This window comes from Muscardinus avellanarius (assembly GCF_963383645.1).
Source record: "Muscardinus avellanarius genome assembly, chromosome: 7".
NCBI lineage: Eukaryota > Metazoa > Chordata > Mammalia > Rodentia > Gliridae > Muscardinus > Muscardinus avellanarius.
Window position 1 is genome coordinate 101,403,305 of NC_137793.1, and position 22,443 is coordinate 101,425,747.

The 22,443-nt window shown below is 38.6% G+C and overlaps 1 protein-coding gene across 1 annotated transcript; it reads left to right on the forward strand.

Moving 5' to 3' along the window:
• Positions 1–11,971: 11,971 nt before the first annotated feature.
• Positions 11,972–21,703, forward strand: PDC (phosducin; the record flags this gene model as incomplete). Its single annotated transcript, XM_080698371.1, has 3 exons — positions 11,972–12,038; positions 15,098–15,249; positions 21,176–21,703. The coding sequence occupies exons 1-3, from the start codon at positions 11,978–11,980 to the stop codon at positions 21,701–21,703; spliced, it is 741 nt and encodes a 246-aa protein (XP_080554497.1). The 5' UTR covers positions 11,972–11,977.
• Positions 21,704–22,443: the final 740 nt, after the last annotated feature.

Consider the following 22,443-nt stretch of genomic DNA (forward strand, 5'->3'; position numbering starts at 1 on the left):
TTTCCTCAACCAAATGTTTGTGGAAACCTTGTCAAAAATAACTTGACAATATATGGAAGAATTAATCTCTAAGCTTTTGTTTAACTCCAATGGTTTATATATCTGCCTTTAGAACAGTACTATACTGTTTCAATTATTGTAGCTTTATATGGTTTGAAATCAGAAAATATACATCTTCTAGCTTTGTTCTTCTTCGAGATTGTTTTGGATATCTAGAGTCTATATTCCATATCAGGATAGATTTTTTTTCTGAAAAATAAATAAATAAATGTATGATAGCTTCACCTAAAAAAAAAAAAGAAAAAAAAAATTCTCTGGTAAGAAAGAAAACAAAAAGAAATATTGAACTGTTATCTTTTAAAAGTTGATATCAAAAGCTTGGTATCAGACAAATGAAACTGTTTTGTGAGATTATCATCATTAATATTGGATAAATTGCTATAAAACTAGATGTCAACCACTAAGCCAAGCATGGGAAGGAGAGATGGGGAGTGAACGGGGTGGGGATCGGGTAGGGGCTAACTGGGTGATATGTGCATGTATGTCTACAAAAGTATTTTCTTTATACCATTATGATGCATGAATATATTGCACCAATAAAAATAAAAAATAAAAATTTAAAAAAATAAAAATAAAAAAAAAATAAAAGTATCTTGAGCTAGCCGGGCGTGGTGGTGCACGCTTGTAATCCCAGCATTCGGGAGGCTGAGACTTGAGGATCGTGGTTCGCGGACAGCCTCAGCCTCTTAGTGAGGCCCTCCACAACTCAGTAAGACCCTGTTTCAAAATAAAGAATAAAAAAATAGGGCAGGGGGTGTAGCTTGGAGGTCAAATGCCCCTGGGTTCCACCCCCAGACCCGCAAAAAAAAAAAAAAAAAAAAAAAAGTATCTTGAGCTAGGCACAGTGTTGCAGACGTGTTATATCAGTATTGATAGCCAGAATCAGGAGGATCACAAATTCAAGAACAGCCTGGGCAACTTAGCAAGACTCTGTTTTGGATTAAAAAAATAAAAAGGGGGCTGGGGTGTAGCTCAGTGATAGAACTTACATGGACTCAATTTCCAGTACAACAACAGAAAGGAAAGCATCTTGATCAAGAAGATTTTTTTTTTTCTTTTAGAAAATGTCAAGTAAATTTCTTAGACATTAAAAATGTCAGCCGGGCGTGGTGACTCACACTTGTAATCCCAGGATTTGGGAGGCTGAGACAGGAGGATCCAGGTTCATGGTCAGCCTCAGCTACTTAGTGAGGCCTTCTGCAACTTAGTGAAACCCTGTTTCAAAATAAAGAATTAAAAAAAATTGGGCTGGAGGCGTAGCTCAGAGGTAGAATGCCTCTGGATTCTATCCCTAGCACCACAAAAAAATGAAAGAAAGAGAAAGAAAGAAAGAAAGAAAGAAAGAAAGAAAGAAAGAAAGAAAGAAAGGAAGAAAGAAAGAAAGAAAGAAAGAAGAGAGAAAGAAGGAAGGAAGGAAGGAAGGATGAAAGAAAAAAAGAAAAGAAAATATCAAGTAAATTTCCAAGATACTGTTTCTCAAACAACATAAAAATACTGTAACAAACTTAGAATTGAACTCATCCTTCCCTTTTATTTTGTTTTTGCTTTACTATTAATGAACAGGCTTTGTTAATTCTCTTATGCCAATCCTATTACATGTACAGAGCTATTTCTGCAAGGGTCATCAATACCCAGGGATCTTAAATCTGAGCTTACATTCTCAGCCTTACACTGCCCAGTAGGCAGGGTCTCACCCTCTGAACGTAACACGGACACCAGGCACAGAGATCCAAACTGTGAGTCTGCCCGTCATCTTTGTGATACTATAACATTTTTAACTTTATGTTAGGGGAGAGAACAATGGTTTCCATGTTTATTTACTACTGTGTTTTTTAAAAATTATTTCAAAGTAACATAAGGTATTGATTTTTCTACAATGAAGAAAGTAGATAATGTCTATCTCTTCCTCCTGAAGTTTTCTGTACTAGTTCTCTCCACTAATAAAAAAAAAAAAAGTCTTAGTAAACTTGCAATTCCAAGTCTTATATTCTAGACTGTTAAAACAGGAAATTGGAAATTTAAAAGTCTTCACTCCTCTCTTTGGGTGAAGGGAGGATGAAAGGGAAGAAATAATGCTTCCTTGCACCTAGTGTTTGAGAATTGGGCTTAGGGCTCTGAAAAGGTGCATTCACTCAAGGCTCAAAGCCTTCTCAGAGAGCTCAAGCACACACTTAACCAGTATTGTGTTTGAAGCTTTTTACAGTATATTTTTTGAGTTGTTGTTTCTTTTTGTAAAGTTTAAAGTGAAATAGTAATATCTGTTTCAAATGACTAAAATTTTAGTGAGACAAACGTGATGCTTTTAAAAGAATCACAAGTTTGTTGATATTTATTAAATTAGGTTAACTTTTTCTTTCAAATGGTGTTTTTCTTCGATTTTGCTCCCATGAAGCTGATTATTATTACCAATAAACTTTACTGTTTGCAATGTGAAAAGGAATATAGTTTTCCCATTATTTTGCAACGACATTATTTTATTAAGTGCAAAAATAGCTTTTAACTGTAGCATCCATTTTAGATATTTTATTTTTGTCCATTATGCATGCTACGTAGAATCGCCAAACATTAAAGCTAGGAAAGAAACTTAGAGACCATCTAATTCATCATGGCAACTTCTGCCTAAATATTATTCTTATAAACTCAATTTTATTTATGTGTGTGTGTGTGTGTGTGTGTGCATGCACACTGCACAAATGTTATTGTCAAAATATATGTGAACCATTCATGATACTATTTGTAATGGAATTCGAGCCATGTATGCTGGACTATGTATATTCATAATATAAAGATATACTAAAAAATAACTGCTCTGAATGTCATGCAAGATTCTGATACACCTTTCTTTCTCCAAAAACAAGTAAGAAACCATCTATATGTAATAAGATCAAGCCTTGGTAGATTGGTTTCTTTATATTACAAGCAATAATCCAATTATTGTTTGCAAAGCTCCTATCTTCCCAGAATAAATCTTTTTTGCTGATGACACAGGTTGACAGATGTGAATTTGTATGTGTCATGGATTCCTGACACACAGATTATTTAACAGGATTCCTACATCTTTCACCTGCCCAGTCTCATTTGTTGAAAAAGCAAAAGCATTTGAGTGGGGCAGGAACCGAGAAGACGTTACATCTACCCCGCAGTGCGTTAGATGGAGTTTCTATCGGAGCTCTTCTATCCGAGTTGTCATGAACTTTATCTAGACCCTGGAGGGAAATATAATACATAAATTAGGATACTTATCAGTAGCATCAAGGTTTGTGTTTTATATATGAAGGTGAAGAAACTAACATTTGCTGAGTTCTAGCCACTCAGCATTTTCTTATTCATTGGTGTGTGTGTGTGTGTGTGTGTGTGTGTGTGTGTGTGTTACTGGGGATTGAACCCAGGGACATTCTACCTCCAAGGTACACCCCAATCCTGTTTTTTTTTTTTTTTAAATGGGGTCTCAGTAGGGGGCAGAGGGCATTGGCAAGTTGCTGAGGCTGAGGCTGGCTGTGAACCTGCGGTCCTCCTGTCTCAGCCTCCTAAGTACCGGGATCACAAGCACGGGCCACCACGCCAGACTCACAGTGAGAACTATGTGTCCTATGTCCCGTTGTACTTCTGAGAATTTAATTGTTGAAGAAAATTAATACTACCACAAAAATATATAATTTGGCATGTTCCCACATTAACAACTAGAGTAATTACAGGTGGCAACAGATATTATGGGTGGCATTACTAATTCTGGGAAGTTCCACCTCATTAGAAAACTGAAATGCAGAAAATGTATATATATATATATATATATATATATATATATATATATATATATATATATATGTCATAAATGGAATGGAAAAATCACATTAAAATTTGCAAAATAATGAGTAGCAAAGTCAATTCACTGGAAAACAAGTAAGTTACATTCCAATTAAGTCATCAATCCCATTTATCACTGGAGTACATATTATCTTCAGAAAAATGTTTTAGTGTTGCTTTCAAGAAATTTTGTGTACATTTTATTAATCTGTGCTTTATAATTCTCTTCATTTTGTATGTTCTTAAGTGGTTTGTGCAGAAGAGTCCTCACAAGAAGTAAATCAAAGTACTATGATGAAAGACCTTAGTAGTGAAATAGGAGAAAATATAACAGCTGAAAGATTAATGTACAAATCTGTGTAGCTATGTATGTATACACCTGTTGTTCAGGTTCAAGAGATAATTAGACATAGGCATTACACATTAGTATTGATCCCCAAATAAAATATAGATGATTTTAACTATATACACACTGCTAATAGTTTCAGAGCTGGACTTAAACCCAAGTATCAAAAATAAATAAATAAACCGGGCGTGGTGGCGCACGCTTGTAATCCCAGCATTTCGGAGGCTGAGACCGGAGGATCGCGGTTCGCAGCCAGCCTCAGCTACTTAGTGAGGCCCTCTGCAACTCAGTGAGACCCGGTTTCAAAAAAAAGAATAAAGAATAGGGCAGGGGGTGTAGCTCGGAGGTCAAATGCCCCTGGGTTCCATTTCCATACCCACCCCCCAAAAAATAATACAAATAAATAAATAAATAAATAGCTGGGTGTGGTGGCGCACGCTTGTAATCCCCTCGCTTGGGAGGCGGAGACAGGAGGATCGCGAAGGTTCAAAGTCAGCTGTGCTGGCTTAAAAGACGCTGTTTCCAAATAAAAATATTAAAAACTAGGTCTGGGAGTGTAGCCAGGAGGCAGAAGGGCTTCCAGGAACCCCAGTACCGCCAAAACAAACAAATAAACAAACAAACAGACAGACAAAGGAAAATCAAGGATCCATCTGCTAACCATCATGCTCTACTACTCCTTGGAAGCATTCAAATGTATAATTCCTGCTCACAGGAAGCTTGGCTACTCTTTTGGGAAGACAAGTGTAAACAAATCAATTAGAAAGTAATTTAAGAAATCAACAGATAAATTAGGAGACATTAAGTCCCCTCTAGATTAACCTAAGGGCACATCACAGTTAGCTACCTGTCTCTCACTCCTAAAATCAATAAATAAAATAGAACAGGGTCGAAAAGAATAGCAAAGTGTGCCTTGGGTGACCTAGTTCCTTTGTGACTCCAAAGACGGTGGTGTCTCCACCAGCCTGGTAATACCCCAGGATCTGCCTGCGGGGCTGTCTGCACATCTGATAGGAATTCCCCCATGGCTAGCTTATTTTAAAGAGGAAGAAAAAAGCAGAACTACTCTCCCTGGGAGTCCAGCCTGCCTTGGGGAGGATCTTCACAGCAGGGGTTAAAACACATTGGCACTGGTGAGCACATTAGCCTGGCTGGGTTGATCCGATTAGCTCCCAGTCACCTTGAGAAACACAGGCAAGCAGAGACCTAAGGAGACGTCTGGTTACGGGGAGCAGAGCCAGAATGTTTATGAACTCCTGCAGGAGGAAGAGGCACACAGTGTGACACCCCATGAGACCCCATCAAAGTTTAGCTGAGAGAGGAGGGGTTACTGGGGGTTAAACCCAGGGCATTCTGCCTCCAGTGACACTCCAGCTCTACTTTATATTTTATTTTGAAACAGGTGTCCCTAAGTTGCAGAGGCTGGCCTCGAGCCTGCCATCCTCCCGTCTCAGTCCCCCAAATACTGGGATAACAGGTGTGCATCACTGCACCTGGCTAGAATTTCTTGTTTTAACCACAGTAAAAGTGAAGCAGAATGTCACTGGTTTTGCCCACTTCACAGTTCTTCAGGGCTCAGTCCTCTCACAGCGCAGAGGGTCTTTGGGTCCTTGGGTATCAGGTTAGTCTAGAGATACCAGTGTTTCTCTTAGGGCAGAAGAGAGACCCAGGAGCTGACAAGGAAACTCACAAGCATTTATTTACCTCGCATGAAGGAAACTCCCAGAATCTCAGCTTGTATTTTTAGGGACACTTGTGTGACATCTCAGGAATGTGAGTCAAGAAGCAGAGAGAGGGCAGGGAAAAATTAAAACAATGGGTCTATTCTAGATAAACCTCATTTCCTTGGTTTTTTAACATTTTTATTTGTTTGATTGCTTGTTTTTACGCGATACTGGGGATTGAACCAAAGGGGTAGAGCAAGCTACATCACCAGCCCTATTTTTTTTTAAATTTTATGTGTTTTATTTATTGTTTTTATTTTATTCTTATTTATTTTGTTTAATTAAACAGGGTCTCACCAAGTTGCAGAGGGCCTTGCTAAAGCAGTTGCTTTAGCAATTTAGGATTACAAATGTGTGTCACCGTACCAGGCTAATTGCAATTCTTAAGGGATACGTAGAGAGCCCTGAGAAGTCAGGAGACTTCAGAGCTTTCACAGCTGAAGAAGGGGCTGACGATGGAGGCCCAGAGCACAGACATGTGGCCGATGTCTACATTCTTTATTCATACAGAAGTCAGAGGTAGGAGCTATGAATGGCATTGTTACCCCCCGTAGCGCATCTGTTGAAGTCCTAACCCCCAGTGTAATGTGTTTGGAGACAGGACCTTTATAGAAGCAACCAAACCTAAATGAGGTCAGTAGGATGCAGTGCTGATCCTATGGGATTAGTGTCCTTGTGAGAAGAGACACCAGAGAGCTTGTCCTCGCTCTGGCACGTAAAAACACCATCAGAACATGGCCACCTCTAAGCCAGAAAGAGAGCTCTCACCACAAACTGACCCTGCTGGATCTTGAGCTAGGACTTCTATAGCCCCTGGAACTGTGAGAAAATACATTTCTGTTGTTTAAGCCACGTAGCCTGTGGCATCTTGTTATAGTAGCGGAAACAAAGGCAACTTTGTTATTTGCAGCCTCTGATGCATAGAAAAGTGGTAGAAAGTTTGAACAAGAAAAATTTTTTTTCTTTCTTTTTTTTTTTTTTTTTTTTTTTGGTGGTACTGGCGGTGGAACCCAGGGGCTTTGCTACCTCTGGACTATACTCCCAGACCTATTTTATACTTTATTTGGAAACAGGGTCTCACTAAGTTGCTGAGAGCCTCACTAAGTAGTTTGTGCTGCCTTCGAACCTGTGCCATCCTCCTGTCTCAGCCTCCCAAGCCCTGGGTTTACAAGCGTGTGCCACCACGCCTGGCACAAAGTGTTAGTTTTTAAAGATGGGCCACACAGCAAAAGTTTTATATAAAATTTGAACTAGCTAGATAATAACAGGCCTATGAGACAAACAATTTTAGAAGTTGATCTTAAAGATTTATGAAGCCATAGAATTGCTACTTTGAAGCCAGGCGTGGTGGCCCACACTTGTAACCCCAGGACTTGGGAGGCTGAGACAGGAGGATCACAGGTTTGCAGCAAACCTCAGCTACTTAGTGAGGCCCTCTGCAACTTAGTGAGACCCTGTTTCAAAATAAAGATTTAAAAACAGGGCTGAGGGTATAACTCAGAGGTAGGATGTCCCTGGGTTCCATAATCCCCCAAACCGCAAAAAAAAAAAAAAAAAAAAAAAAAAATTAATGGTAAAATACAATTCTTTGGATCTTAGAATAATTCTTATAAATGGTTGGTAAGAACCCATGAATGAAATACCTCACTTTGTATACTAATCTCCCTCAGAAAACTTAAATTGCAATATTTCTCAAATTTTGCCATACATGCAAGAGTAGTTCTATAAACAGCATTTCCTAGTTTTATTTTCATAAGTAGTTAATGCATGTTGCTAATTATGTATTTGCTTTGATAAGTCATCTAGAGACATTGATGATGAATTCTCAATCAATTCATATGATTATCAAGAACCAACCGTAGAAAAGGCATTTTGTCTTTTGTATTGGCTTCCTAGGGTTATTACCAGTAATTTAGAACTAATTAAGTTAGCTTGAAATAAACACTCTTCATTACATCTGGTATAAACTAATAAGGTTTAACCCAAAACAGAAACTTAGAAACATGTTGAGATTTATTTTTCATGTGCTTATCTTGGTTTTACTGCATACCAAAAAATTAGGTTAGCTTGTTTGATTAATGCATTACTCATTAAGCATTTTATAGAAGAAGCAACAGAGTAGTGGGGAAAAAATAAAGATTTTGGAAATTGAAGATTCAAAGATTTGAACCCTGGCTGTATATACTCCAAACCTCTGTGAGTTTTGGCAACTCACTGACTCTCAGAGGCTGACAATCCACATAATTAGAGGTAGATTGGGGTTTTTCAAGAGTCTTTGAAAATTGATATCTAAGGAGCTGGGCGTGGTGGTGCAATCCCAGCATTCGGGAGGATGAGACTGGAGGATTGCGATTCACGGACAGCCTCAGCTACTTAGTGAGGCCCTCCGCAACTTAGTGAGACCCTGTTTCAAAATAAAGAATAAAAAAAAAAATAGGACATGGGGTGTAGCTCGGAGGTCGAATGCCCCTAGGTTCCATCCCCAGACCCGCAAAAAAAAAAAAAAAAAAAAAAAAAAGTATAAGAATCGTACTAAGCTGGTTATGATGGCCCATGCTGTAATTCCAGTGCTTGGGAGGCTGAGACAGGAGGATCATAGGTTCAAAGCCAGCCTCAGCAACTTAGTGAGGCTCTCAGCCATGTTTCCAAATATGAAATGAGACAATCAGCAACTTAGCAAGACCCTGTTTCAAACTACAAAATAAAATGGGGCAGGGGGTGTAGTGGGAGGTAGAGTGGCTCTGGGTTCAATCCTTAGTATCTAATAATCTGTCCACAGCGAATACTGTTCTTTCTCCTCTTTCTTCTACAGAGGCTACAAACAGTGCCAGCAAATCTGCTCATGTCTCAAAATTTTTCCTCTAATTTGTTGACTCCTTCCCCTGGCATTAAACTAACAAATTATGCCAGTTTTCGTACTCCTATCTCAAAGGGAAGCCATTTACTAAGGCGACTCAGTTGACTTGAGTCTACGCACTAGTGAGCATTTCACCTAAGTACTTTGTTCTTCATGTAATTCAGAGCCCAAAAGATACCTTGGACCACAGCCCATTCATTTTTTTTTCTTTTTTTGAGGTACTGGGGATGGAACCCAGGGGCGTTCTACCTCTGAGTGATACCCCCAGCCTTATTTTTTTATTCATTATTTTGAAACAGTGTCTCACTGAGTGTCTCAATGAATCAGGTCAGTGTTGTGTAACTATATTATCTTATAATAAAAGGATTTCTTGAAATTGGCAAACAGCCTTTTCTAAAAAAGTTAAAAATTTCTTTTTCTCCCTCACTATTGTTGAGAGTCATTGCTATCTCATATTAACAATGTACTGTTGCAAAATAAAAGAAATTTGATTTGAGTCTCTAGTTTTCTGGGAACTAAGCAGCTATTAAAGTTATCAAAAGTTTCTTTGTTCTCTGATTTTCTATTGAAGCAAAAATGTTTGTGTTTTCTTAGATGTAAAAATTATTTTTAAATGATTGCAGTAAGTTATTGAATTGCTTTTTTGTCCAACAGTATTCACTTATTATCATTATTCTTTTAATTACTAAACCTATTCAAATTTAACATTTTTTTTACATTTATAGCTTCCTAAATATTGTGGAGTGGATTTATTTTTACTTAAAAGCCCACTCTTAAATACCTATTCTTATTCCAGTAGGAAAAATCAAATTGCCAAAGACTTGAACTCCAGTTATCCTGGGTAGGGATTATGATAAAAGAAATAATAAAATTATAAGAACAGCCCAAGTATTGGGTCCAGAAGTCAAGAAAAAATAAAAAATAAAAAAGGAGATGAAGGTGAGTTCTAGCTTACCATCTTGTGCCTTGGGAAAGGATGGAATAAATCAAGTCTAGAATTGAAGTAAAAATCTATAAAAACAAACAAAAGAGGAAAGAATTCCAAGCACAAGATGGATATCAATGCTTAAAACTGAGCTGGGTGAAGTGGTGCACACCTATCCTGGCTGGGAGGCTGAGACAGGAGGATCGAAAGTTCTAGGCCAGCCTTGGCAACTTAGCAAGACCCTATTTCAAAATGAGAAATAAAATTTAAAAGTCTAGAGGTATAGCTGAGTGGTAGAAGGCTCCTGGGTTCAATCCCTCATGCCACCAGAAAAACAATCAGAACACTGACTTCGGAAGCAGAAAATGTGAAGGCAAACCACATATCCACTGCTAATATACTCTCATGAAATTTTCAGAAAAAATCCCACAACTGTATGAACCCATCTGAAAGTGTATGGTGCATATAATAACTGAGTTTCCTAGATGCATAAAAGATGAAAGGCAAGGAGGTTGAGTCTGACTGTGAACTAAGGGTAATAAGGCTTGATATGAGAGTTTCCTATAGTCGATTTTAGCATCTAAAAAGTACTGTAGGCTTTTTACTGGTTGTTTTCATTTGCTTGGTGGATGTTGTTCTTTAAAATTGTTTGTTGGTGTGTGGAAATATTATGGTGTTAAGTTTTATTTTTATATGCTTTCATCAGTACACTATGATCTCACATTATAATGGAAATCAGAGTGATAGTGGCATACCCACACCCAACACTTGGGCTTTCCCACAGCTCCCTCCCCAATGCCCCTTTCTCATTAGGGTTAAGCTTTAAATGACACTATTCCTTAGACTATTTTCTGTAATGGCAATTTGGAGATTGGATTTGCCAAGCCACACTGACTGAGAAAAACAACTCTGTTTTAGTGATTAACTTCTGTAGTTGTGTAATGGTTAAGGGTAGACTCCGGCAAGCCAGGTGTGGTGGTGCACACCTGTAATTTCAGTAGTAGGGAGGCTGAGACAGGAGGATTGCAGGTCCTTACCTCAGCAATGAGAGTCTCATTAACCTAGCGAGACCCTGTTTCAAAATAAATATAATAAAATCGGACTTGGTATATAGCTCAGAGGTAGAATGCCCCTGTATTCAATTTCCAGTAGGAGGAGAGAGAGGAGAGAGATATGTATATTTATAGACTCCTGCTTCCAGTTCTAGGAGAGAGAGACAGAGGGGGGATAGAGAGAGAGAGAGAGACAGACAGACAGACAGACAGACAGAAGAGAAGAAAGAGAAGGTAGAAGAGGGGAAAGGGGAGAGAGAGAATGTAAAGTCAAATAGTCTACTTAAAAGTCCTTTTTCCACCACCTACTGTGTGAACATAAGCAAGTTACTTAAATTCTCTGCCCTTCAGCTTCCTTAATGGTAAAATGGCATTAACAATTGTCCTTACCACATATGGCTGTGTGAGAGTTAAGTAAGTTTTGTCACACAAAACAATTCGAAAAATGCCTGACAAGTAGTAGATATGCACAGTAAGTGTATAGTTCTTATTAACTTAGAATTTTATGTTATATAATATTTAAATACATATGATAAGGTATATTAAAATCAGTAATTGACAATGTTTATCAAGTACACAGACCTAAATAAATGCATAAGGAAAGAAAAAAGGACAAACCATGAATTAGCCAGACATCTTTAATAAACAGGCGTTAAGCTAATGTCTTTTTCCAATGCAGATAGAAACATTCCAAAAACTTTAACGCTTTAATAACACGCATTAAGTTAATGTATTTTCCAATGCAGATTGAAATGTTCTAAACATTTTATCACTTATTAATAACCATTGACCTTAGGCCTGGCATGGTGGCTCACGCATGTAATCCCAGCATTTGGGAGGCAGAGACTGGAGGATCGCGGTTTGCGGACAGCCTCAGTTACTTAGCGAGGCCCTTTGCAAATCAATGAGACCCTGTTTCAAACATAAAAAGACTAAAAAATAGGGCACGGGGTGTAGCTCGGAGGTTGAATGCCCTTGGGTTCCATCCCCAGTACTGAAAATAATAATAATAATAATAATAATAATAATAATAATAATAAAATAATAACCATTGACCTAACATGGAAGCTGACAGCAGGAGGCTATAAATATACATACCTACACACATACATTTTATATGGACATATGCAAGTATATTCTAGAATTCACCTGCATTATTACCTCTTTGTTCATCCTACAGACTGTATAAATTCAATCAATTCCCCTACGATGGAAGAAGAAAAAAGCCAGAGTTTGGAGGAAGACTTCGAAGGACAGGCCACACACACAGGTAAGTAGAGCTGGAAGGAAAAAAATAAGCATTAAATTAAGATTAAATCTAGAAATACCTAATGTCCTTATTTACAACATTCATTATGGAATTTAAGTAATATCTTCATGTGGTCAGATAGAACAACCAGAAAATTTTAAGTGGGAAAATTAATTTGAAATGAAAATAACTCTTAAAACAGTGTTATTTTAATACCAAAGAATGAGAAAACTCTAATGATTGATAATTTCTCGCTACCCAACTATCACAGGACCTCTCTATCCACAGTGTCATTAAGCCACTTTCCATGCCCCTGATCTCCTCCTGCTCAACTCCAGGCTCTCCTTGGTACCTCACAACAATGGTAGAGAAAGGTATACGTGTGTGTGTGTGTGTGTGTGTGTGTGTGTGTGTGTGTGTACCAGGGACCGAACCCAGAAGAAATCTATCTCCGACCTACACACCCTGCCCTATTTTTCATTCTTTATTTTTTGAAACAGTCTCACTGAGTTGCTGAGGGCCTCCCTAAGTAGCTGAGGCTGTCCGTGAACTGTGGTCCTCCTGTCTCAGCCTCCCAAATGCTGGATTACAAGCATGCACCACCATACCTGGCTTACAAATCATTTTTTAATTTAAATTTTTTTAATCTGAAAAAATAAGGGGACAATAGAACATTCCTGAATCAAATAAATTTTTATTTTCCTCCAGAGCCCATTTTCTTAATCTGTTCAATTGTACTTGACGGTCTATGTGCTGCTACTGAGAGTTCAAAAGTCAAGTACCATGATTTGATTTTAAAATTCAGATTCAGATTTTTTTCAATGCTCTTGAATCTTACTCCACTAATAATTCCCTATGTCTTTTTTTTTTTTTTTGGTGGTACTGGGGTTCCTGGAAGCCCTTCTACCTCCGGGCTACACTCCCAGACCTACTTTTACATTTTTATTTGGAAACAGGGTCTCCTAAGTCAGCGCGCGTGGCTGGCTTCGAACCTGCGCGATCCTCCTGTCTCTGCCTCCCAAGCGCGGGGATTACAAGCATGTGCCACCACGCCCGGCCTCCCTATGTCTTTTAATATGGATTCAAGCCTTTGTATTTAGCCCAAGGTGTGAATGAATTCACACTAGTCATAGACAAAACACATGAAAATTCATTTTATAATGCCCATGAGAGGAATATATTTCTAAGTATTCCATAAAACCAAAAAATAAAATATTAATAAATTCAGCAGAAGGAAAGAGTATGGAAAGGAATGAAGGATAAGAAACCAAAGAAATGTCCACTTTATCATAAAAGAAGCAAAAATTTAATAATGAATTGGGAAAAACATTTGTAAATCAATGTAGAAAGGATTAATGTGTTCATAGGTATTAGGAGCTCCTACAAATTAATAAGAAAATGGACTCCGGATGAAATGAAGTTTTAGGGGCTAAAGATTGGATGGACCATTCTCACAGGAGGAAAATCTAAAACAAAACAAAGCACTTATAAATTTAGAACTTTGGTGAGATGCAGGCTTTCACACAGTTGGAAAAAAGTAAACAAAAAGTTAAATAACACATTTGTGGAATGAAATACCCTCATGCATTACTAGTGGGACTGTGAATTGGCAGAACCTCTGTAGGGGCAGCCTAGAAAATAATGAAATTAGATATATATATGCCCAATTGTACTTATATAACCGTAGATACACCTGTGCAGGAAAAAAATGTATGTGTCAAGTTCTTCACTCACTTCATGCATCAGAAAAAAGTGTGGAGACAACAGTGTTCATCAGTAATAAACTGTTTTACTAAATGATATATGTCCTTCCAATAAAAGACAGTGCTTCCAATTTTAAGAGCCTCTTTATGTGTGTAAATAAAAAATCTCCAAGATATATTACAAAGTGGGAAAAAAACAAAGTAAGGAAAAATTTTTATAATATCCCACCATTTGTAGGAAATGGAAGAAAAAGGTTCTCTTTTCTACACACATAAACATGCATCTGCATAAAACATCTGGAAGATGAAGGCTACACACGGAAATAAAGGGCAATGATTGCCTGAATATAATTAATATAAATAGATATGATACATTTATATTAATTTATCACATATCTATAATATGTAACATAAGCATGATTTGACAATATGAAAGAGAATATACCTACATATAGAATGTAATATTAAAGGTATATAGAGTCCAAGCTTTAGTCAAGAATATTCAGCTTGATACTGTATATTCTCAAGAATTTAAGAATGTGGCACTGGGGATGAATCGAGGGACATTCTACCTCTGAGCTATAGCCCCAACGCTTTTCAATTTTTGTTTTGAAACAAGTTCTCCTTAAGTTGCCGAGAGTCTCACCTTGCTGAGGCTGTCTTTGAACCTGTGATCCTCCTGTCTTAGCCTTCCAAATATTGGGATTACAGGTGTGTGCCACCATGGCCAGCATTTAAAACCTTCTAACACTGCTATTTTTCAGGACAATTGAATATCAGAATTCCAGTTGAATCATCTGATTTAAGGAACTTTTCTTAAATCTATAAATTCCATCCCTTCTATATATGTGAAAGATTCTTAGAATCTTTGAAGCAACGCATTCATGGAGGGCAGACCTCCCTGTCTCTGATTGTCTTTTAAGTTCTACTGTTACAGTTTCCCCAACAATCACAGTTTGATTTCCTTTGTTATTAGTGTAGGGCCAATGTTACTTTAAAACTAAAGTTGCTTTCTTTCCTTGTGAAAGCGCTCTTTTTCAAAAATTCTTATTGTCTCTGTATGTTCTAATTTTTTCAATATTTTATCCCAAACTATAGCCAATTGTTCAAAGTGCATAGTTTATGCTTTTTTTTTTTTTACTAGTGCAGATGTTTCAGAAAGATTCTTTGCCAAAACGCACTTGACAAGATTAATTTAGGAGAACAATTTTACCAGCAGGACAGTAGAAAATGTGGAACCCACATAAGACGTTTCTTTTTATGCAGGAGATAATGAGTCTGTTCCCACGGCAATGCTCAGACAAATTCCAATTGTGTACACAGTGCTTTTGAAAATCAAAAGGAAAAAAAAAAAACTTTTTAAATATCTTATTCCAGGACCCAAAGGAGTAATACATGACTGGAGGAAGTTTAAGTTAGAGAGTGAAGACGGCGACTCGATCCCACAGAGCAAGAAGGAGATTCTCAGACAGATGTCCTCTCCTCAGAGTAAAGACGACAAAGACTCAAAAGAAAGAATCAGCAGAAAGGTAAGACGAGCAAAAATTACCAGTAATTTACCTTGTGTTTTTCGGTCTAAGTGACTCTAAGGCATTACATTAGAATATTCTGAAATGTGCCGGATGTGGTGTGGTGGCGCGCCAACTCAGTGAGACCCTAATTCAAAAATAAAAAGACTAGGCCAAGTGTGGTGGCGCACGCTTGTAATGCCAGCATTCAGAAGGCGGAGACCAGAGGATCTGGGTTCGCGGACAGCCTCAGCTACTTAGTGAGGCCCTTGGCCACTCAGTGAGACGAGACCCTGCTTCAGAAAATAAAAATACTAAAAAAAATTGGCCGGGCATGGTGGCGCACGCTTGTAATCCCCGCGCTTGGGAGGCGGAGACAGGAGGATCATGCTGGTTGGAAGCCAGCCGCGCTGGCTTAAGAGACCCTGTTTCCAAATAAAAAAGTATAAAAAATAGGTCTGGGAGTGTAGCCCAGAGGTAGAAGGGCTTCCAGGAACCCTAGTACCAGAAAAAAAAAAAAAAAAAAACCTAAAAAATAGGACTGAGAGGGTAGCTCAGACGTACAATGCCCCTAGGTTCCATCCCCAATACCACAAAAAATATAAATAAATAAATATAAAAAGACTTAAAAAATAGGGCTGGAGCCTGGTGTGGTGGTGCATGCTTGTAATCCTAGCATTCGGGAGGCTGAGATCAGAGGAATGTGGTTCTCAGACAGCCTCAGCTACTTAGTAAGGCCCTCCGCAACATAGTGAGACCCTGTTTCAAAAAATAAAAATACTAGCTGGGCGTGGTGGCACACACTTGTAATCCCAGTACTTGGGAGGCTGAAACAGGAGAATCGTGCAGGTTTGAAGCCAGCCTCAGCTACTTAGTAAGGGAGGCTTTCAGCAACAGTGAGACCCTGTTTCTAAATAAAATATAAAATAGGGCTGGGAGTGTAGTCCGGAGTTGGAAAGCCCATGTGTTCCATCCCCAGTACAACAAAATAATAAATAAATAAATATATACATACATACATAAATACATAAATACATACATACTAAAAAATAGGACTGGGGATATAGCTCAGAGGTACAATGCCCCTGGGTTTCATCCCATTACCACACACACATACAAAAAGAATATTATAAAATGTATTTGTTGCAGGATTGTGTTTTTTTCTCTTTGTGCATGATTGTTTTTGTTCTTTTATTGGTGCATTATAGTCTCACATCATAATGTAATGTTGATAATGACCTACATGCACACCCCCGACTCATTTTCCTCCCTCCCAACCCAGAGTGCCTAGAGTGATGGTGGCATATATTCATATGTATACACATAGTCTATGGTCTACAGAATGAGAGAAGATCTTTACCAGGTATCCCTCTATCATAAGCCTAATATCTAGAATATACAAAGACCTTAAAAAAACTTTACACTAGAAAAACAAATAACCCAACAAGAAATGGGCAACTGAATTGAATAGACCTTTCGCAAAAAAAAGGAGATACAAATGGCCCATAGATACATGAAAAAAAATGGTCAACATCATTAGCCATCAGGGAGATGCAAATCAAAGCTGTATCATTTATAGTGGCACAAAAACAAGAAAATGAAGTGAGTCTCCATCAGGGTATTGCGCACTGAGAAATACATGCTATGTATCTCTATGAAAAATGAGTTGCAAATTTATGAATTGGCTTCGGGGAAGTTTCACCGTAAAGAATAAAAATTACAGAAAATTTTAAATTATAAGAATGTTTCTATTCTCCAAAACAATAAGAAAGATACCTGCATGTATGTTTTGTTTTATTAGGTTTGTGTTTTTGTTGTTGCTGCTGTTTTGCTTGGCTTGGCTTTACAGTACCGGGGATTGAACGCAGAGGCACCCCGCCTCTGAGCTACATCCCCAGCCCTTTTTGAATTTTTTTTTACACTCTTACTGGTGCACTCTAGTCCCACATCATAGCGTAGCTCACAGTGATAGTGACAAACACGCACGCAGCACTTGGTGGGCTTTCCCCTGCTCCCCCTCCCATCCTCCTTTCCCCTACAAGGTCTGGAGATTAACGCTGGTATGCTCACGTACATGCCTGATGCCAGTGGAAGCGTCTCCTTCATTAATTCTCCGTCTCCTCCAAGGCCACCCTGCCCCAGCTCACCTCTCTACTCCACTGGAGCTTCTCCTCCAGTTTCTAAAGTCTTTCACGTCACCCACTTCCTCTCCAGCTTCAGCATAGGAGAGAAAACGCATGACCTTCACTCTCTGCGCCTGGCTAATGTCACTTAACGTAATGTCCTCCGGGTCTTCCCATTTTGTTGCAAGTGACATAATTTTGTTCTTTTTTTTTTATTGCTGAGTAGAATCCCATTGTGTGCATATCCCATAATTCTGTAATCCATTCATCTCTGCATACCCTTTTTTAGTTTTTAATTTTGAGATAGTGTCCTTCTAAGTCGCCCAAGATGGCCTCAAATGTGTGATCTTTCTGTCTCAGTCTCCCAAGTAGCTGGGAATATAGGCATAAGCCGTCATGCCCAGCTCTGTGTATGTTTTTATGCTTATATAATTACAAAGCACATAACTTTGTATAGAAAAGTAGAGAAACTCCTAAGTTGGCAACCTTGGTAATTTAAAATAATCAGATTGACTGAGGAAAGAAAAGTAAGGAGAAGTAAGCAAAATAAGCCACAACTTAAAAACAAAAAAGAAGCCAGGCGTGATGGCACAGCCATGTAATTTCAATACTTAGGAGGCTGAGACAGGAGGATCACAGGTTCGTGTCCAGCCTCAGCTACTTAGTGAGGCCCTCTGCAACTTAGTGTGACCCTGTTTCAAAATAAAGAATACAAATTAGGGCTGGAAGTATAGCTCAGAGGTAGAATGCCCCTGGGTTCCATCCCCAGTACCACAAAACAAACAAACAAACAAACAAACAAACAAAAAGATATTTACCCTCTGTAAAAAGAAGTATTTTTTATAAGGCCTCACCTATTTACTTTTTCTCTTTTATACATCTTGATGCAGCTCAGGGTGATAAAGGCCTACGCACACGCACTCCTTGAGCCTCCCCCAGTTCCCGCCCACTCCCTCTCCCTTGCCACCTGCCCGTGCTCAACAGTGATTGGCTGTGCTAAGTTTGTGTGTGTACATCGTGCCAATTGAGGCATTTCCCTCTGCAAGTCTTCCTCCCCCTCCCCTCTCCCTCAGTTACGTCCCCTCGCTCACTCACTCCACCCAGGCTTCTCCTCCTTTGTCTGGAGCCCCTCCTGTGTCTGACTTCTCCCTAGCTTCCACATATGGGGGAGAACATCCACCCTTCACTCTCTGTGACTGACCAACTCACTCAGCGTAGTGTTCTCCAGTTCCATCCATTTCTCCACAAATGGCATAATTTTGTTCTTTATGGGTGAGTAGAATTCCATTTGGTACATATCCCGTAATTTTGCAATTCAGTAATCTATTGATGGATATCTCCGCTGGTTCCATAGTTTGGTGATTATGAATTGTGTAGCTATAAACATAGACATGCATGCATTGATTACATGTGTACGTCTGTGTCATAAAGAAGTGCAGTTAAGAGCCAGGCATGATGGCACATACTTGTAATCCCAGTACTTGGGAGGCTGAGACAGGAGGATCTCCATTCGCGGACAGCCTCAGCTACTTAGTGAGGCCCTTTGCAAGTCAATGACACCCTATTTCAAAATAAAGAATAAAAAATAGGGCTGGAGGTGTACCTCAGAGGTAGAATGCTCCTGGGTTCAATCCCCAGTATGAAAGAAAGAGAGAAAGAGAGAAAGAGGGAGAGAAGGGAGAGAGGGAGGGAGGGAGGGAGGGAGGGAGGGAGGGAGGGAGGAAAGGAAGGAAGGAAGGAAGGAAGGAAGGAAGGAAGGAAGGAAGGAAGGAAGGAAGGAAAAAAGGTTAGAAAATAGGGCTGGGGTGTAACTCAGAGGTAGAATGTCCCTTGGTTCTCTCCCGAGTACCACACACACACACAAAAATAAATACATTTAAAGATGATCTCCAAAATGTTAATGGAGATTATCTGAGTATTAAAATGGTGAAATTCAGTGTTTCTTACTTCCTTTCTTTGATTTTTAGGACATTTTTAAGCTTCATAATTAGAATTTTTTTTTTTTTTGGTGGTACTGGGGTTCCTGGAAACCCTTCTACCTCCGGGCTACATTCCCAGACCTAATATATATATAATTTTTTTTTTTAAACAGGGTCTCTTAAGCCAGAGAAGGTGGCTTCGAACCTGCACAATCCTCCTGTCTCCGCCTCCCAAGAGCAGGGATTACAACCCAGTACAGCATGTATTATTTATAGAATAGTGAAAATAATAAAAATAAAATCCATAAGGTAATTTTCATATGTGGGAAAAATCACTCTCATGTACTATTTATCTCTTAACCAGCATACATAAATTGTTTACAAAGTCTCAACAGACTGTGATCAGAAATATACATTAGTCCAGGCTTCAGCCATAGACTGTTCAAGTCTCAGGTTTCCAGGGGCTGGGGCAGAGGTTGGTTCCTTTACTGCATTACTGTGAAATACGGATGAGACTTTTAAATTTTCCCATCTGAGGAATTGTAAAACAGTTTCTCTACTAATTTTGAACATGTATGAGGAGAAATAAATATAAAAGTGCTTCAAAATATAAAATACTATATAAATATGAGATACTTATTAAAAATTTTTATGCTAAGATTAAGTTTGGAAATGCATCTCTTTTTTTTATATACTGGGGATTGAACGAAGGGCCTTTCTACCTGTGAGCTACACCGCCACACCTATTTTATATTTTACTTTGAAACAAATCTATCTCATGTTTTTAAGCCAGTAGATAAAAATAACCTACAGGGTTGATTAAATCCTGGATCACTCAGCCTCACTCTTAAAGACTCTTGACTCAGCAGATTTGGGTGGTGCCCCAAGGGTGCGTTTCCAGGAGTTCCCAAGTTGATGCAGATGTTACTGGCCCCGCCATTAACCCGCCTGGCTAATTTAATGAACTCCAAGTAGCAGTAAAAAAAATGTCTTGCTTTAATTCCATCCTACATACTCCACACTCTAGTATATTATGAGACTTTCAACCACTTTTGTGGAAGAAACACTAATGTCTAGAGAAATGTATTAAGAACACAAGTGTATATGTCTAGTATTTCTTCTTCTTTTCCTCTTCGTCCTCTTCTTTTTTTTTTTTTTTATGAAAGCCCCTCTAGAGCAAACTTTGCTGGATTTTTTTTTTCACCCAAAGTACTGGGAAGTTAAGTGGCATAATTTTGACTGAGCCTGTGGGTCTATTGTGGCTCCGCTATATGCATTTAGTCATAAAACAAAGATTGAACCCCTGTGTACCAGACACCGTAGCAGATGTCGAAGATACAATGATACAAGTAAAATTCCCACCTCCATCAAACATAATAGCTAGAAAAATTATTATTAAACAATTAATCACATATATGATACAAGCCAAGGTAGCATTTATTGCTACTAAAAAAAGAATAGAGAGCCAGGCATGGTGGCACATGCCTGGAATCCCAGTACTTGGGAGGCTGAAACAGGGGGATCACAGGATTGAAGTCAGCCTCGGCAACTCAGTGAGACTCTGTTTCCAAACAAGAAACAAAACAGGGCTGGGAATTTAGCTCAGAGGTAGAATGCCGTTGGGTTCAATCCCCAGCACTACAAAAAAAAAAAAAAAAAAAAAAAAAAAAAGGAAACAGGAACTGGAGAATGTGAAACGATGGCCCTTTTAAATACCAGGAAGGTGACATTTGAACAAATACTTGAATGAAGTAAAGGAACAGGCTACCAGGCACGAGGAGAAGGTGGTTGGGGCAGAGAGAACTGTAAAAAAACAATCTTCCAGAGTTGAGAATGAATTTGGTGTGTTTAGGACTATGCCTCTCCGACGGAATGATTTCTAGCATTTCTCCCACCTCTTCTCAGATGAGCATTCAAGAATATGAACTCATCCATCAAGACAAAGAGGATGAAAACTGCCTGCGGAAATACCGGAGGCAGTGCATGCAGGATATGCATCAGAAGCTGAGTTTTGGGCCTAGATATGGGATTGTATATGAGCTAGAGACCGGGGAGCAGTTCCTGGAAATCATTGAGAAGGAGCAGAAGATCACCACGATCGTTGTCCACATCTATGAAGATGGCATCAGAGGCTGTGATGCTCTAAACAGCAGCTTACTGTGCCTCGCAGCAGAGTACCCTATGGTCAGGTTTTGTAGAATCAAAGCTTCTAATACGGGTGCCGGGGAACGCTTTTCTGCAGATGTGCTCCCCACTCTGCTCATCTACAAAGGTGGGGAGCTCATCAGCAATTTCATTAGTGTGGCTGAACAGTTTGCCGAAGAATTCTTTGCTGGGGATGTGGAGTCTTTCCTAAATGAATATGGGTTACTACCAGAAAAAGAAATCCATGTCCCAGAGCAGGCCGACATGGAAGAGGAAGATACTGAATAAAGATTCACTCTGTGAAGCCGGACGTGGTGGCGCACGCCTGTAATCCCAGTACTTGGGAGGCTGAGACAGGAGGATCACAGGTTCAAGGCGAGCCTCAGCAATTTAGTGAGGCTCTCCAAAACTTGGTGAGACCCTGTTTTTCAAAATGTAAATAAAATAGGAACTGAGGATGTAACTCAGAGATATAATGCCTCGGAGTTCAATCCCCAGTACCACAAAAAGAAAAAGTAAGATTCACTATGTCCATATCTCATATTTATCCTTTATGCATTGAGCAGTGATTTTGGTAGTATCCATATTTCTTTAGAGAACACCAAATATAGCCGTGGCTATTGTAATTTGTAACAAAAGGATCAACATTAAAATTGTTATTAGTATCTCTTAGTATTACTCAAATTTACATAATGCTTTACTACAAAAACATTGTAGTCCTTAGCAACATTATTAGTAAACAAAGAGAATGTGGATAATATTACATCATTAAAAAATCTCTTTCAGGTTATGTACTAGCTTTTTTATTCCTTGTCTTTTTCTCAATGTTATTTTCATTTGTGTTTTTTGAACTGTTGTTAATGATAATTTTGCTTATGTAATAAGAATAAAATCTTCTGAAGAAACAAACTTTCTATACTATGCCTACAGTTTCTCACTTATATTACCTTATCAAGGTACTAAGAACTTTATAAAGTACAAATACAAAAAAAATTTCATTGAGTAAATTATCTTATATTCCAGTCAAA